The 16146-nt window shown below is 34.6% G+C and overlaps 1 protein-coding gene across 1 annotated transcript in view; it reads right to left on the bottom strand.

Moving 5' to 3' along the window:
• The window catches only part of LOC111061962 (heparan-alpha-glucosaminide N-acetyltransferase), a 77399-nt gene that overhangs the window by 21001 nt on the left and 40252 nt on the right, over positions 1 to 16146 (bottom strand). The window contains 6 exon segments of the mRNA XM_039419961.1: positions 820 to 981; positions 5159 to 5199; positions 5201 to 5283; positions 6212 to 6386; positions 7105 to 7364; positions 10986 to 11091. Of these exon segments, the coding sequence (XP_039275895.1) occupies positions 820 to 981; positions 5159 to 5199; positions 5201 to 5283; positions 6212 to 6386; positions 7105 to 7364; positions 10986 to 11091 (827 nt within the window).

The raw sequence follows: 16146 nt of genomic DNA, 5'->3' as shown, positions 1-16146 counted from the left end.
ATGTTTTCCACTGGCATAGTTTGTTTATCACTTGTAACAGTTTATTTCAATATTTTATCCAGAGTTCAATTTTGTCATTCCAACATTAAAAATATTTCGTCATTCATCTAGTTTCATTTAATCAATTTCAACATGGAAATCAACAAATTAAATTCCTATATATGCTATTATGGATATAGATATAAGTATCCGTGACGTCATGCTTATCTTGACGTTGAGAATCTGCTCTCTCCCTTTTGAAAAAGTGTTCACCGAGTTGCGTAGTACCGTGCATTTTTAATGAAAGTGAGGTTATGTTTTATGAAAGTGATGATGTTTTATCGATTTTAGATAAGACAATAATAAGAATTACATAAGACAATCATATTAATAATTATTATTATAAAATTTGTTACATGCGCAGAAGTGACGAATTGGATCTCATATTTTCTATAAAGTTAGGTTAGAGATGGAGTAGCATGGAACTGAAGTACTGACAATGAACAAGAAAGTCGTAGGGTTGAGAGACTGGTGTATCCTCGACTGGAGTCGTACGATTTGAGTCGAGGTAGCCTCAGGCTCAACTCACACTTACGTGACTCAGGTCGAGAAGAGACTCGACTCTAGTCGAGAGCATGTGTTTTCAAATGGTGACGTCGCGGAGGACTAGAATCGACTGGTCTGAGTGTCACCATTTGGAAACATGCTCTCGACTAGAGTTGAGTCTCTTCTCCACCTGAGTCGCGTAAGTGTGAGTTGAGCCTTATTCAACATAATTTTATTTAACAGAAATCTTACCTGTAAAAAAATACAGCAATAAAAATCAATTTATTAATTTACCTTCTGGGTCGAACGGAATAGTCGTGTGATAGATTCTCCTTGACGTTGGATGCTGGTAGATATGATTCAAGCCAAAGACAGTTCTGTCAATATAGCCTGAAGCCCCTCCGGTACAATTGAAATGTGTACTGTGATCATGCAATCCTCCTGGTCCCAGGTAACCTGTTTCAATGTTAAAATAATGAAATGACATTGAAATATTCTTCATTATAGTAAGGTTTGCGATATAAAATTAGTTCATTTATTTATTTATCTCATTCCACAATCACAACATTGAATAAATGATTCAAATAATATCAAGTCAATTAGCTTTTTATTCACAAAAACATAATATAAATTTATAAAACTCATTTGAACATTCAAAAGTGAATACTCTCCACAAAGACTTGAGTCTGTGAGCGGAGAGTGAGTTCTTCAGAGTTGATTGAGATTATGTTCTCATGTTTTGTACATATTATAATAGAACAAATTGATTGGGAGAAAATCAATTGGGAGAGATAAACCCAAAACTGTTTGGGGGTTTTTGTTAATAAAATAGTTAAAATGAGGTTATGTAAACACTTATTATAATAATCACAAGAAATTACAGTCCACATATGGAGTGGAGAAAGATAGGAGAGCAGCGTTGCCGATTCTCTGCATTGCGAATGACATCTATAGAGTATAGCTGACACCGGTAGGCCTACATCTGATGTAATATTAGCTGTTCATTCTTGTTTCAAATTATCTATACGAATAAATAAATAAATAAATAAATAAATAAATAAATAAATAAATAAATAAATAAATAAATAATAAATAAATAAATATATTATTCGTCCTGAAATATCTTTTTCAATGTTTAAATAATAAATTTTCATAATTGGGATTGATTATTTTGTTAATTATTATATTTCTGAATAGTTGAAAAACGATCTAGCAACGTTGCAGAGCTAGAAAAGTATAGCGCTATCTCCTTTGTCGAATAATAGACAAGGATAGCAACACCAATGTTAATCACTGCCATTATAACGTGGATCTCACTCTAGGAAGATGATACAAAGATGATTCGAAGATGATACATTGATTATGGACAAGGATAGCAACACCAATGTTAATCAGATACTGCCATTCTAGCGTGAACCTCACTATAAATATTGCAATGCGTTCACATAAATTATGAAAAATCTCTAACAACAATCAACTCTTATAATCTGAAATATTTTTCGTTTACCTGCGTCATTTATAATATAATAGAGGAAAAAAGTGGCTTATACACGCACAGGATAGGAAATTCACAAATGACGCATCATCACGTCTAAACCACTGGACTGATTAGTTTGAAATTCTTCTTATTGATTATCAATTTACCGAGGATGGTTATAGGCGTATTTTTAGATATTCAAGATCACACAGGGTAATTTTTCAGTTTGTCAAGTTTTTTATAAGACCCTTGCGGAGCACGGGTTACTTGCTAGTATTAAAATATAATTAAAGTTTCAATATACATATATAGGATGACATTGCTTCTCGACCTATTTCCGACGAATCAAGGCTGAATTGACTTTGAAGGTTTTTCACTCTACAAAATAACTCACATATATATATCATAGAAAAATGAAAGCATTAAGAAGATATCCCATGGTATAGGTCGTTTGTGTTCTGAATTTCAACCCGATTACTGTCGACTATTGTCTATTATTACTGTTTTGTTGGGGTCAGAGTGTAAGAACGGCACAGTATGAGAGACTATTAGCCTCACATAGCTTCACAAAAAAAATCTGGTGTGGCGCACTCACACAACTTTCCTTGCCGTTATGAAAATTGATCACCTGACGCTAGTGTTCCCGCGCATCTCAAGTCTACTTATAAACAAAGATCTGAGCCAGCTGGTGACAGGACAATAACGCTGTAGACATAGGAGGTCTGCTATCTCTCCATAGTGAATGATTTAATAGAATCAACAGTTGCCAACAGTTTGTAATTGGATAATCACATTTTCTCGAATTTAAAGCTAATTTTCAATTTTAGGAGAAAATGTTACTGAACATTAATTGTAGAGATTTTCATGCTCAATCTATTCCACTCAATTTTTTTTGTTTAAATTGTATCTGAAGCCTGATAATTGAGAATCTAGAATCAAACTTTGCATAGATGGGGCGGAGCTCCTGAAATTTTTACAGATATATGACTTGTGGCAGTTGATAGTGCTTATCGATGACTATTTTAGGTATGAATTTGATCAAAATCGTTGGAGCCGTTTCCGAGAAAATCACGAAAAACCCTGTTTTTGACAACATTCTCGCCATTTTAGCCACCATCTTTAATTGTATTTGATCGAAATTTGTTCGTGTCGGATCCTTATAGTATAAGGACCTCAAGTTCCAAATTTCAAGTCATTCCTTCAATTGGGAGATGAGATATCGTGTACACAGACGCACATACACTCATACACACACACACACACACACACACACACACACACACACACTCATACACACACACTCATACAGACCAATACCCAAAAAACACTTTTTTGGACTCAGGGGACCTTGAAACGTATAGAAATTTAGAAATTGGGGTACCTTAATTTTTTTCGGAAAGCAATACTTTCCTTACCTATGGTAGTAGGGCAAGGAAAGTGAAAAATTACTAGAACTATTGGCTTGAGTTAACAGTGAAATTTGCAACATAATCGCCCTATACCATGGGATATCATGCTATTCTTTCCTCTATGCATATATTATAATAAAGTGGGAATAATACTCCTCAGTCAAAAGTCAACTTGTCAGTTTGTCAAGTTTTTATTAAGCTGGGTTTACACGCTCAAGCCATTTGCGCAAACTGGCTTGCGCAAGCCAAATTTGCGCAAACGAGCGAAATAAAATTCTTCTGTTCACACGCTCAGTTCAGTTTGTGCAATTTGGCTTGTGAATTTCACTGATACTATCCTAAAAACCAGCTAAACTGCTATCAGTAGCAGTTATCTATGGAAGCAGTAGCTATCCAAATCAGTTTTGATCTATATCAGATTGTTATCTCGATAACTCATAGTATCCATATATCACTCCATAGTCTCACTGTCAGCTTCTTGGTCAACTGATCGCATTTTTTCTATTAGGACATCATAAGCATGAGATTTAGCCTAGCGATCACTGAATTCTTTGGACTTAATTTGCTATACACAAGGGAAAGATTTATAAACTTCTATGAAATCACTCAGGAAATTTTTTTTTTTTTTTTGTTAATTTGATTTATTACTTATATGATATACTAATATAAGACACTATTAATATTATGAAACACTTGAGAACTAAACACTAATATATTTAGCATGAAAACTTGAATAGGTAATAATGAATAAAAACCACGAGACAGACAAACTAGAGGTTCAGTTGTGGTCAGGATTCGCGTGCGCATGCGCGAAAACGTACTTTTGGCCTGTCAGTTAGCGCAAATGGCTTTGTTTTTTTGTTTGTTTTTAAAGCTTCCCAGAGACTCTAATCAGAGTATAGGAATTGTCAAAAATTTATAATACATACAGTATAACAAAAAAAGAAGAAAAAAAATCACACAAAGGAACCCTCTCTACACACAAACTCTTCTGTGGTATATAATACTCCAAGCATCAAAAAAAATTTTAATTCCTTCTCAAAAACATTGACATCTTCACAATTTTTCAAGTGAGTAGGAAGCTTTCTAATAAATTTAAGGCCCATATATGTAGGTTTTTTCTCAAAAAGAGCTGTTCTGTGATACAGTGAAGCATAGTCTCCTCTATTTCTAGTATTGTATCCATGCGAATCAGCATTTCTAGTCATTGTCTGTCTTCTAACATGCATAATCACCTCATAGATATAAATAGAGGGAACGGTTAGTATGCCTAATTCTTTAAAGTGGTTCCTACAGGACTCTAAAGGCATAATACCTTTGATCGCTCTAACAGCTTTTTTTTGGAACTTGAACACCCTCTCCAAATTCTGGCACGACCCACCCCACACAATAATGGCATAGCGGATGTGTGACATTATGAGTGAGGGTGTTTAAACAGGGTGTTTAAACTTGAGCAGTGTTTAAACGCTCATTCCAATACTCCAACCGCAAGCCGATTTTCTGTCAGAACAGAATTTGCTCAAGCCAGATTTTTTGGTTTGCGCAAGCCTCAAGCCACCGTTCACACGCACAAATTCAACTGCGTCAAATGGCTTGAGCGTCTGTCTAAACCCGGATTTAGACCCTTGAGGAGTACGGGTTATCTGCTAGTCATGTATAAAATGGAAGATCAGAAACTAAAACCAAATAAGAGGACTCATGCAAATGAGATCTAAGGTTGAAAATAACTGAGTGTTATATTTCTTACCAGTTGGACAACCTGGCACCGGTAAGTGGAGTGTGATAGCCGTATGAAGGGAGGGTCAAAAGAATAACAACAACCCACTGTGCCCATGAGTCAAGGATATCCTGTATAACCACCCATCTTCCGTACTGCAAACAAACAATTCAAACATCAACATACAATAAAAAATCATCAAACTTTCTGTTATACTTGTTCTATTGATTAAACCATGAACACATTCTCTTATTTTTCAATTCGATTCGATTAATTTATTTGAAGATAAGTCAATAAGAATGTCTGGTAGAGGCGGAACATAAACCTTATCCTTAATGAAACCCCACAGGAAGAAATCCATCGGTGTTTTAAGGCTGTGCAAATGCTAAAAATAATTTTTCTACTCGTGATATTTTTCAAAGTTTTTCGGTTTGTATATCATTAAGCTATCAAAATGAAAAAGTTTTCTCAGGAAAACATTTTTTTTCCCGATCATTACTTTTTGAGATATGAGCGCCTAAAGTTTAAATTTCTGGGACAGGACAATTCAAATTCGGTGAGAGATAAATCCATGAGATTTAGAGGATGGATTCTTCATGATACTGTTGATCTAGTAAAACAAGAATTTTCTGAAAATATCCATTTTTGAAATAGTTATTCAATTTACTGAAAATAGCCAAAAATTTTTTTTTTCTAGTTAAAAATTTTGAGCAATCAATTTTTAAAAATTGATATTTTCAGAAAATTTTTGTTTTACTAGATCAACAATACCATGGAGAATCCATCCTCTAAATCTCATGGATTTTTATCTTACCGAATTTGAAATGTTCCGTCCCAAAAATTCAAACTTCAGGCGCTCATATCTCAAAAAGTAATGATCGGAAAAAAATGTTTTTCTGAGAAAAAATTTCATTTTGATAGCTTAATGATATGCAAATCGAAAAACTTTGAAAAATATCACGAGTATAAAGTTTATTTTTAGCCTTTGCACTCCCTTAAATCCGGTGAGTGAGGTGGCCATGCAATTAGCCCTGCATGGTAAATCCAGCGAATTTGAAAGCAATTATCTAGAAAATCCCAAACTTCTCGGTGGAAATGAGCTGGTGCACCGTCATGCTGGAAGTAAAAGGGCACTTGTTCATCTTGTACAGCATGACAGTGCACCACCTCATTTCCACGGAGAAGTTTGGGATTTTCTAGACAATTGCTTTCAACTTCGCTGGATTTACCATGCAGGGCTAATTGCATGACCACCTCACTCACCGGATATAACACCGATACATTTCTTCCTGTGGGGTTTCATTAAGGATGAGGTTTATGTTCCGCCTCTACCAGACAATCTTAATGACCTCCGAAATCCGATCACATTCGGATCGCTACAGTTGCACAAGTTACGCCTGATATGCTGGTACGAGTATGACAAGAAATCTATTATCGGTGGCATGTATGTTGCATTACCAACGTCTGTCACATCCAACCAAAATAACACCCACATCTTAAACTTGAAGTGTTTTGTAACAGAATGACACCTTTTTCAATTGGAACGTAATATACGCTAGATATTTTCCCCTAATAGTTCGACATCTTATTTTTGGATTTATAATCTAAATTCTTGAGTTCTGTAATGTCTTTTCTTTTACTTTTGTTATAATGTAATTATTGCTACTCCTACTGGCGGACAAGTTATACTTTTGCCAGTAGAAATCCACTATGTAAAATAAATAATACAGTGTAATATGTATATTAATAACTATGTTGTTATGCTTTTGAGAACTCGTATTTTGATTTTGTATTGTGTACGTTTTTGTGGAATAAATTTGAATATTGTTTTGTGGAAAAAAAAATCTGTGAGTGATTTCAATAAATATCTATGTGCTTTCAAAGTTGTAAAGTCCTTTTATAATCACCCTATAATTATAGATTATGTATTTTTCAGTTTCTGACAATAATTTCGATTAAATTCAAATTATACTCACTTGAAAATTTGGCTGTCTTTCATAAGGGTAACTTCCAGGAAGGTTACCAGAAAGTAGGAAACCCCTAAACGCTGGAGAACTCCGGGAAATCTCAGCTCATTATAGTTGTTATGATTTAAATTCGAGTCTAATATGCCAAGCACAACTAATTTCAGCATTCGACTAACTGCCTTTCCAACGATCTGCGAACGATGCCTTCCTGAACGCAGCTGGGAGCGGACTGAAAGCACAATACCGACTCCCATGATGAATGCAAACCTGTAAAATAAATAAACATCACTAAGACAGAGAGAAAAATACCATAGACAAAAGATAGCACGAGAAGATATCCCATGGAGCAATCAGGATATTGGGCCATATTAAAAAAGTTGAGCATTTGCTTATACTTCTGAAATATGGAGCATTTGCTTTATTTTCTATGAATAAACGTGAGCAAAACCTTTTGCTCATGCTCATCAAAAAAATAGTTTCAGCATTTGCTCAAAAGTAAAATTGTATTTGGAAGAATTTTATAGGTCTGAAGTGAAATAGCTAGTCTAGTATCGCCAAATGCGATAACGATTATTAAAAGATTAGATAATATCAGGAATCACGGCTAAAATCAGAACAGACGAACAGAAATAGAAAGTTATTTGCTACTTATATTATATTATATAAAGTATTGGAAAATTTGAGGTTAGGCTTAAAATACCTACTGATCGGCGACTTAATGATCGATCAAGTCGCATAACGTAGAATCTAGCCAGACACCTTGGCAAAAATTTATTGTAAAGGAATGGTATGCAACTAGAGGACTTTAAAAAAGCACATGGCTAATTGTTGTAGAGGGAGAAACAACTTATAAACCTTATAAAAATATACTATATGTAATAAATGTACTTAAACCACCAAAGTATGAATAAACTAGAGCATTTGCTCATTATGCTCAACTTTTGAAGCAAATGCTTCAAAAAAAGGTGAGTCTAGTCTAGAGCAGCTTTTCACCTTTTGCTCATAGTAAAATGGCTCAACTAATTCGTATGAGGAAGAGGAAACTATACCAGATACGATCACAATCAATAGTTGAGAACTATCAAACTCTTTTTAGATTCAACCATGATATTATATTACCATTATTCCTACAAAATAATAAATACAAAAGATAGCTATCTGATATAAAGATAGCCATCACAAAATAGGAAATAGGCATTAAGAAGATGAGAGTGTAGACGATTATTGACCGAGCGAAGTGAGGTCTAAGATTCAAGTCGACGGTTTGGCATTAATCTTAATGTTTAAATTAATGTTTAAATGTTTATATGTTGCGTATTTACGACGAAGCGCGGTAATAGATTTTCATGAAATTTGACAGGTATGTTCCTTTTTTAATTGCGCGTCGACGTATATACAAGGTTTTTGGAAATTTTGCATTTCAAGGATAACATAAATGGAAAAAGGAGCCTCCTTCATACGCCAATATTGGAGTAAAGATCAGACTATAGAATTATTCATCATAAATCAGCTGACAAGTGATTACACAGATGTGTGGAGAAGCCAGTCTATTGCTGTATTTCCATAAGTTGTTATGGGTTGTATAAGGTCTATAGTTTCAATCAGGTATTTGTGGATGAGAATATGTGCGTGAGGTCTACTGTTCACAGAACTACTAGTAAGAAGGATATTTGATATTATAAGATTATGCTGAAGATTTTTATAGAGATGGCATTTTTTCACGCTATTATTTCAAAATTCTAAACTCAACTAACCTAAAACTCAATTCATAAATAGAGAACAGAGCAGACAACGCAAACAAAAGCGGTGCCCCCTACTTGCATATTTAGTGCTTACGTGAGCTATAAAAACAAAAGTAAGACCACAATGGCGAATCAGCTGATGAAAAATCTTTAAAATACGTGAGCATTTGCTCCAGAGTTCAGGAGCATAAGGTAAGAGTATAAGGTAAAGCTTATTCATATAAAAATTAGCAAATGCTTATGCTTCTACCTAATGCTCATGAGCAAAACCTTATGCTCCATGCTCATGCTCATGAGCATATGCTTTTATTTATATGGCCCAATGAGTAGAGCTGATATAATAGTCCACTGTAAGCCACTTTTTCACGCATTCTATGAATCCGATTATTAGAAGAAAAGCTTGTTGATGTTGTCACTTCTATCACTGCAAACATTAAATGAAATAAACTATCTCACTTTCCGAATCCAACTGACTTGGAAATGTTTATCTTATTTAATTGGCAAGTATTTTCAGAATGAGTGTTTGTACGTCTCACAAGTGATTCCTGTATGTATGGAATATGTATATAAGTACGTATAGGAGCGGCCTAAGGACCATGCGAGCATTGCGCTCTGGACGAATTGTAACAATATATCTTAGTAAATATTGAAATATTGATGCCACTAAGTGAATGAATGAATGAATTTTATTTTACACTAGCCGTCAGGCTCGCTTCGCTCGCCATATCCGTCTGGCCAGGGGGCTCCGCCCCCTGGACCCCCGACTGGATCGTCCAGGAATGAGATCAGCAGGCTCGCTTCGCTCGCATGCATTTTTCATTTCAGCATTTTTATCATATGTTAGGACAATCCAGTCGGGGGTACAGACTAAACGTCTGGCTAAACGGATATGGCGAGCGAAGCGGGCCTGACTGCTAGTAATATAATATTCCCAGGATTGAAGTAGCAGTGCCGAATCAATTTTTTCGCGATAAATGCATTTAAATCTTCAACTTGATGCCAACCTAACAAAGTCAACTCAACTTAATGCCAACCTGACAAAATTATTAATTTAGTTGCCAGTTAACAACTGTTTCGAAGAGGTACTCTATCTAGATTATAGTTCTATAGTAACATATGATATGGAAATTTCAATATTATAATTAAGAGATTGGGAGAAGAAGAATATACATGCTAAAAGACAAACTTTAAACCCTTAAAAACAACCCTTAGAGTTAAAATATTGCCAAAAGATATCTTAGTGCGCCTCTAAAGGGCCAACTGAACATACCTACCAAATTTGAACGTTTTGGTCCGGTAGATTTTTAGTTATGCGAGTGAGTGAGTGAGTGAGTGAGTGCCATTTCGCTTTTATATATATAGAAAAACAACATACAAAAAAGCTTTACGAAAAAAATAAGTATATGCTACTGCACTTGACTAAAATACATACATTAAAAGTAAGGAAATGTTAATTTATTTAATCAGAAATAATAACGAAATGATATCCTTACTCATGAATATTATAAATATTATGAATTATTATAAATAATAATTAGATACGTTGGTAGCTGAACAGAATTCAATAAACTTCACTTCGCTTCACTCGCTTGTTGTTTAAAAATGAAGGCCTAGTTCTTGGATAAGACCATAAAAATATGAACCAATACCTAAGCTGAATCTCTTTATGAAGTTTGAACTATTGGTTCTTGAAAAATGTGATACAACTCATCAAAAAGCAATGAATGACTGGGAAAACCAGGCGTGATCTGAGGACTGTTCAAAAATCCATTGAGTAAGTGCATGAAATATATGTCAGTTTACTCGCGAAAACTCCGGCACTCAAAAGTGAGCGTGGTTGTCGGGTTCGGTGACGTCAACCAAGCTCCTTGCACGCTGGCGTCATCGAGTCTCCCCGACAGCCAATCCTCTACTGGTTAGGAGGGGACTGGTTGTCGGGACCGTAGACGACAACCAAGCTCCCCGTCAGCCGAGCTCCTCTCCCAGGACGCCGTCAACCAATCCCCTCGAAAGTGGTTTTAAAAGGAGCTCGACTGACGTGGACCTTGGTTGGCGCGTTCCCATGTACACGCATCTTGAAATCATGTAATCATGAGATATCGCCCTTACAATAGTTACTATAAAATTGTAGTTATTTCAACTTACCATGGGAAAAATGACATCAGCAACACTAAGTCCGTTCCAGGAGGAATGCTTGAAAATGGAGTATTGTCCTCCACCATAGTTACAGAATATCATCAATACTATTGTTATTCTGAAACAGAGACAAAGAAAAATTAAACATGAAGCTTGGAAAAGTGTTACTTTCCACTGATCCAGAAAGTATAGACTCATTTAGACTCAAAGAGGCTTGTTTTGGCATAAAGCTGTAAGCCTCTATATGTTGTTGTAAATTTTCTATTGATGTAAATAAATTCAAATTCCCCTCTTAAATAGATTTAAATTGGTGGTAAACTCAAATCAAATCAGATTTTTTTATTCACAATACAAACAGTTGAGGGTCCTGTCGAACCCAAAGGTTTTTCTGCGGGTGCCCAGTTACAGGGAAAAAATGAGTTAAGATAAATAAACTTAGACAAAATAAATATTACACTTCAAAGATTTTAAGTAAAAAATGAAGGAAAACTAATAAAACTCTACAATAAATTAAGAGTATTCAAACATTATTGAGGGAGGAATAGTACAAAGCACTTTGAAGCATTTGTATTAAAAGCATTTCAATATCATAAAAATAAATAGTGCTCCAATCGACATGTAACAGTATTTTCAATAATTTAAAGCGAATCCAATAAAAATTTACATTTCAATGCAAGAGATATACAATTCATTATTAATTCATACAATAATTAATTTATTTATTGTATAAAATACTACAATCATAATATAATTATGACATTGAACGAAAAAATGGGCTGAGCCTGTACTATTTCTTTTCAAAAATGTTGATAAAAAATTAATGTTGCCCAAAGTTTTCAGCCTGCATTTTTCATTTGGGCATTTTTATCATATGTTAGGACAATCCAGTCGGGGGTCCAGACTAAACGTCTGGCTAAACGGATATGGCGAGCGAAACGAGCCTGACGGCTAGAAATATAATATTCCCAGGATTGAAGTAGCAGTGCCCAATCAATTTTTCCGCGATAAATGCATTCAAATCTTCAACTTGGTGCCAACCTAACAAAGTCAACTCAACTTAATGCCAACCTGACAAAATTATTAATTTAGTTGCCAGTTAACAACTGTTTCGAAGAGGTACTCTATCTAGATTATAGTTCTATAGTAACATATGATATGGAAATTTCAATTATAATTAAGAGATTGGGAGAAGAAGAATATACATGCTAAAAGACGAACTTTAAACCCTTAAAAACAACCCTTAGAGTTAAAATATTGCCAAAAGATTTCTTAGTGCGCCTCTAAAGGGCCAACTGAACATACCTACCAAATTTGAACGTTTTTGGTGCGGTGAATTTTTAGTTATGCGAGTGAGTGAGTGAGTGAGTGAGTGAGTCAGTCAGTCAGTCAGTCAGTCAGTGAGTGAGTGCCATTTCGCTTTTAATAATTATATAGATAGAAATGTCATAAATATTATAAAAATGAGGAGTTCTCCGATCGACATGTGATACTATTTTAAATATTTTGTAGCTAATCCAATTAAATATACAATTAAAAAAATAATATCGAGTGACCTGGCTGGCTCAGGTCTGATGTCAGAGTTTTCAGGTCGCAACTGATCAATTTCAGTGCCTCTGACATGACCTGATATACAATATTGTCATATACATGACATGAACAAATATACAATTCAATGCAAGAGATCTCAATAATTTGAGAGCCGCAAGACATTAAAACCGTTCAGTCTGCTAGCACTGCCACCTCGTGGGTTCGAGTCCCGCCGCTAGGCATGAACGTCTGTCTGATTATCTCATCTATCACCCAAGCACTTATTCAATTTCTATAACCCACGCACAAGCAAAATTCTTGTAGGGACATCATCCTCAATACGAGAAAAATGAACTGTACACAGTTTCCTCATACACAAATATCTCGAACAGATAGGTTGAATAAACTGAAAGCTTATGGAAATGCAATTGCTACTGGTCTGGAAATGGTTTTAAAAGCTTTAAAATTCAACTGAAATTTACTCAGACTGATCCAAAGTGATAAACTTTAGACATATATGCACAATGGAAATATACAGTAATTCAACAATAAGGAAATATAATTATTCTTCTCCTTTGCCTCTCCCCAGTGTGCCTTTAAAGCGTTGGGTTAGTCTCAGTCCATTTTATTTATTCATTTATTTATTTAATAATACAATCCAGGTAAAAACAACAGGCATTCGACCATAACTTAAGGTTATAAACCTTAATTTGGAATACACAGTCTAGAGGTTATGTAAAAATAATAACTTAATTCATACACTATTTTGAGTCCAAAAAAATGTATCTACTACAATTTCGAATTTATGAGATTGATTAATTTCCAAATACAAATCCATACAAAAATCTTCCTTCACAATCGCAAAAATTTCACTCAAATCCACAATTAATTATACTAAACATATATACTGAACATATATACATACAAACATACTATACTGTAAACATTAAAACATCTGTTCGATTCCTCCATTTCTCATTTCCTCCATGATTCCCTATCTATCGCCATTCTCTTCATCTCTGGAACAGTATTTCCTCTTCTCCGTCCTATGAATGAATACCTTGGACGTCCCACTGCTATCCTTCCTTTCACTCTCACATTGACATACTGTTTTGTTTTGAAATCATCCCCCATTCGCTGTATATGTCCATACCAGTCCAACTGCCTCATTTCTATCCTTTCACTGACATCTCTCATGCCCACTTCTTCCCTTACTCTATCCCTTCTTGTCTTTCCTATGGCACTTGATTTCCACTGTCCTTATCTTGTTTTCATGAGATGATTTCATTGGCCAGCTTTCACTTCCATACAGCAAAATTAATAACTGTCCGATATATTTGATTCTTAAGCTTTATATCAAGTTAGGAAATATAATTATTGTATTAAACAAAAATCTGATCTCGATTATGGGAATTCAACTGCCAAAAAATTCATTTCATTCATTTCATTTATTTGCAATAAGAATGAGACTAATGTAATAAATTGGTAGATAGAATAATAAGGTATTGTGCTATTTTTCTTCCAAATTTGTAGGTGACACAGTCCAAGATGAGGTTAGAATTTCACGTGTACAATTTTCACAAAATTCTAGTCCAAAATAAACATGATAACTATAAATTTTGAATTTAGAAGGCTTGAATTAATGAATTTATTAGAAATATTACACTCAATTACCACTTGTAACAAATAATATTGAGTTATTTAAGAAAATTTGGAACTATTAAAGAAGCACAAACTTGTAAACACTAATTATAAAGATATTTGAATTTTAATTTCAAAACAATCTCAAATATTTAGTGAGATGTTTCATCTTCATTATTATCTCATCATTATCTCTGTGATAATGTGTTTGATAGTATTAGAAATAAATAACATTCTGAAAAAGTATAGGACACTGAAGTTGTCAATTCCACCACTACCTGTACAGTGGTATTGACATTATCAGTGTCTCATTCTTTCTAATTATGGAGAAATAACATGGCATCTCCTCCCATACAATCAAATTATCAAGATTCCATTCTAGTAAAAGTAAAGGTGCGTACAGACTTTCGCTCTGCTCCGCAACCGAACGTCACTCCAGCAGAGCGATTGATGATCGACCGGCGAGCAACAGTGGTTCGACCGGGGAACGCGAGAAGATCTAACATCTTCCGTAACGTTCATGATGGGTGCGTGGGAGGAGCGACTGTGGTTCGATGGTGGTACGAGGGCGGTACGAGGGAGGAGCGTGCTCGGTGCGGGTTGGAAGCGCGAATATGTGTACGCAGCTCAAGATCCCTTTCGTACATGGGTGAGTCAAATTTATTTATTTATTAAGGTGCGTACAGACTGTCGCTCTGCTCCGCAACCGAACGTCACTCCAGCAGAGCGATTGATGATCGACCGGCGAGCAACAGTGGTTCGACCGGGGAACGCGAAAAATTTCACTCAAATCCACATTAATTATACTAAACATATATACTGAACATATACACATACAAACATACTATACTGTAAACATTAAAACATCTGTTCGATTCCTCCATTTCTCATTTCCTCCACGATTCCCTATCCATCGCCATTCTCTTCATCTCTGGAACAGTATTTCCTCTTCTCTGCCCTATCTCCTCATATGAATGAATACCTGGACGTCCCACTGCTCTCCTTCCTTGCACTCTCACATTAACATACTGTTTTGTTTTGCAATTATCCCCCTTCCGTTGTACATGTCCATACCAGTCCAACCGCCTCATTTCTATCCTTTCACTGACATCTCTCATGCCCACTTCTTCCCTTACTCTATCCCTTCTTGTCTTTCCTATGGCACTTAATTTCCACTGTCCTTATCTAGTTTTCATGAGATGATTTCATTGGCCAGCTTTCACTTTCATACAGCTAGATTAATCCGATATTACAGTCCGATATGCTGATAGTGAATATTTTTGTGATTTTTATGGCTTCAAATTTATCAAGTTTTTTAATATTTTCCAATTTATTAATGCATTTTCAAGTGTAATAATAATTTGTTTCATCTTTCTGATCAACCGAGATACAACATTTTTAGTATAATGTATATTTGGACTGTAATTTTTGTGATCTTTTAAAAGTGTTTTCATAACCTCATTTGGACTATTTTTATCAAAATTAGGGAGAGGAACAGTTTTGGGTTTATCCTGTTGATTCTCTCCCAATCATTAATTTGATGTTGTGATTAAGGAATGTAATAAATGTGAATTTAATGTAAATATATTTGATTCTTAAGCTTTTTATCAAGTTAGGAAATATAATTATTGTATTAAACAAAAATCTGATCTCGATTATGGGAATTCAACTGCCAAAAAATTATAAAGATATTTGAATTTTAATGTCAAAACAATCACAAATATTCAGTGAGATGCTTCATATCTGTGTGATTATGTGTTTGATAGTATTAACTATAAATTATATGTGTTGGGGTATAAGTAATTAGTTGCTTATTGCGTGTTATAATTACTATTTACAAACTTCATTCACTGATATGAGATTAAGGTTTTTTTTAATTTTTACTTATTTTATTATAAAAAACCTTAATCTCATATCAGTGAATGAAGTTTGTAAATAGTAATAATTATAACACGCAATAAGCAACTAATTACTTATACCCCAACACATATAATTTATAGTGGGG

This window comes from Nilaparvata lugens, chromosome 2 (assembly GCF_014356525.2).
Source record: "Nilaparvata lugens isolate BPH chromosome 2, ASM1435652v1, whole genome shotgun sequence".
Taxonomy (NCBI): Eukaryota; Metazoa; Arthropoda; class Insecta; order Hemiptera; family Delphacidae; genus Nilaparvata; species Nilaparvata lugens.
Note: the sequence above shows the minus strand (reverse complement) of the source record. Positions and strands in the feature narration are given on the sequence as shown.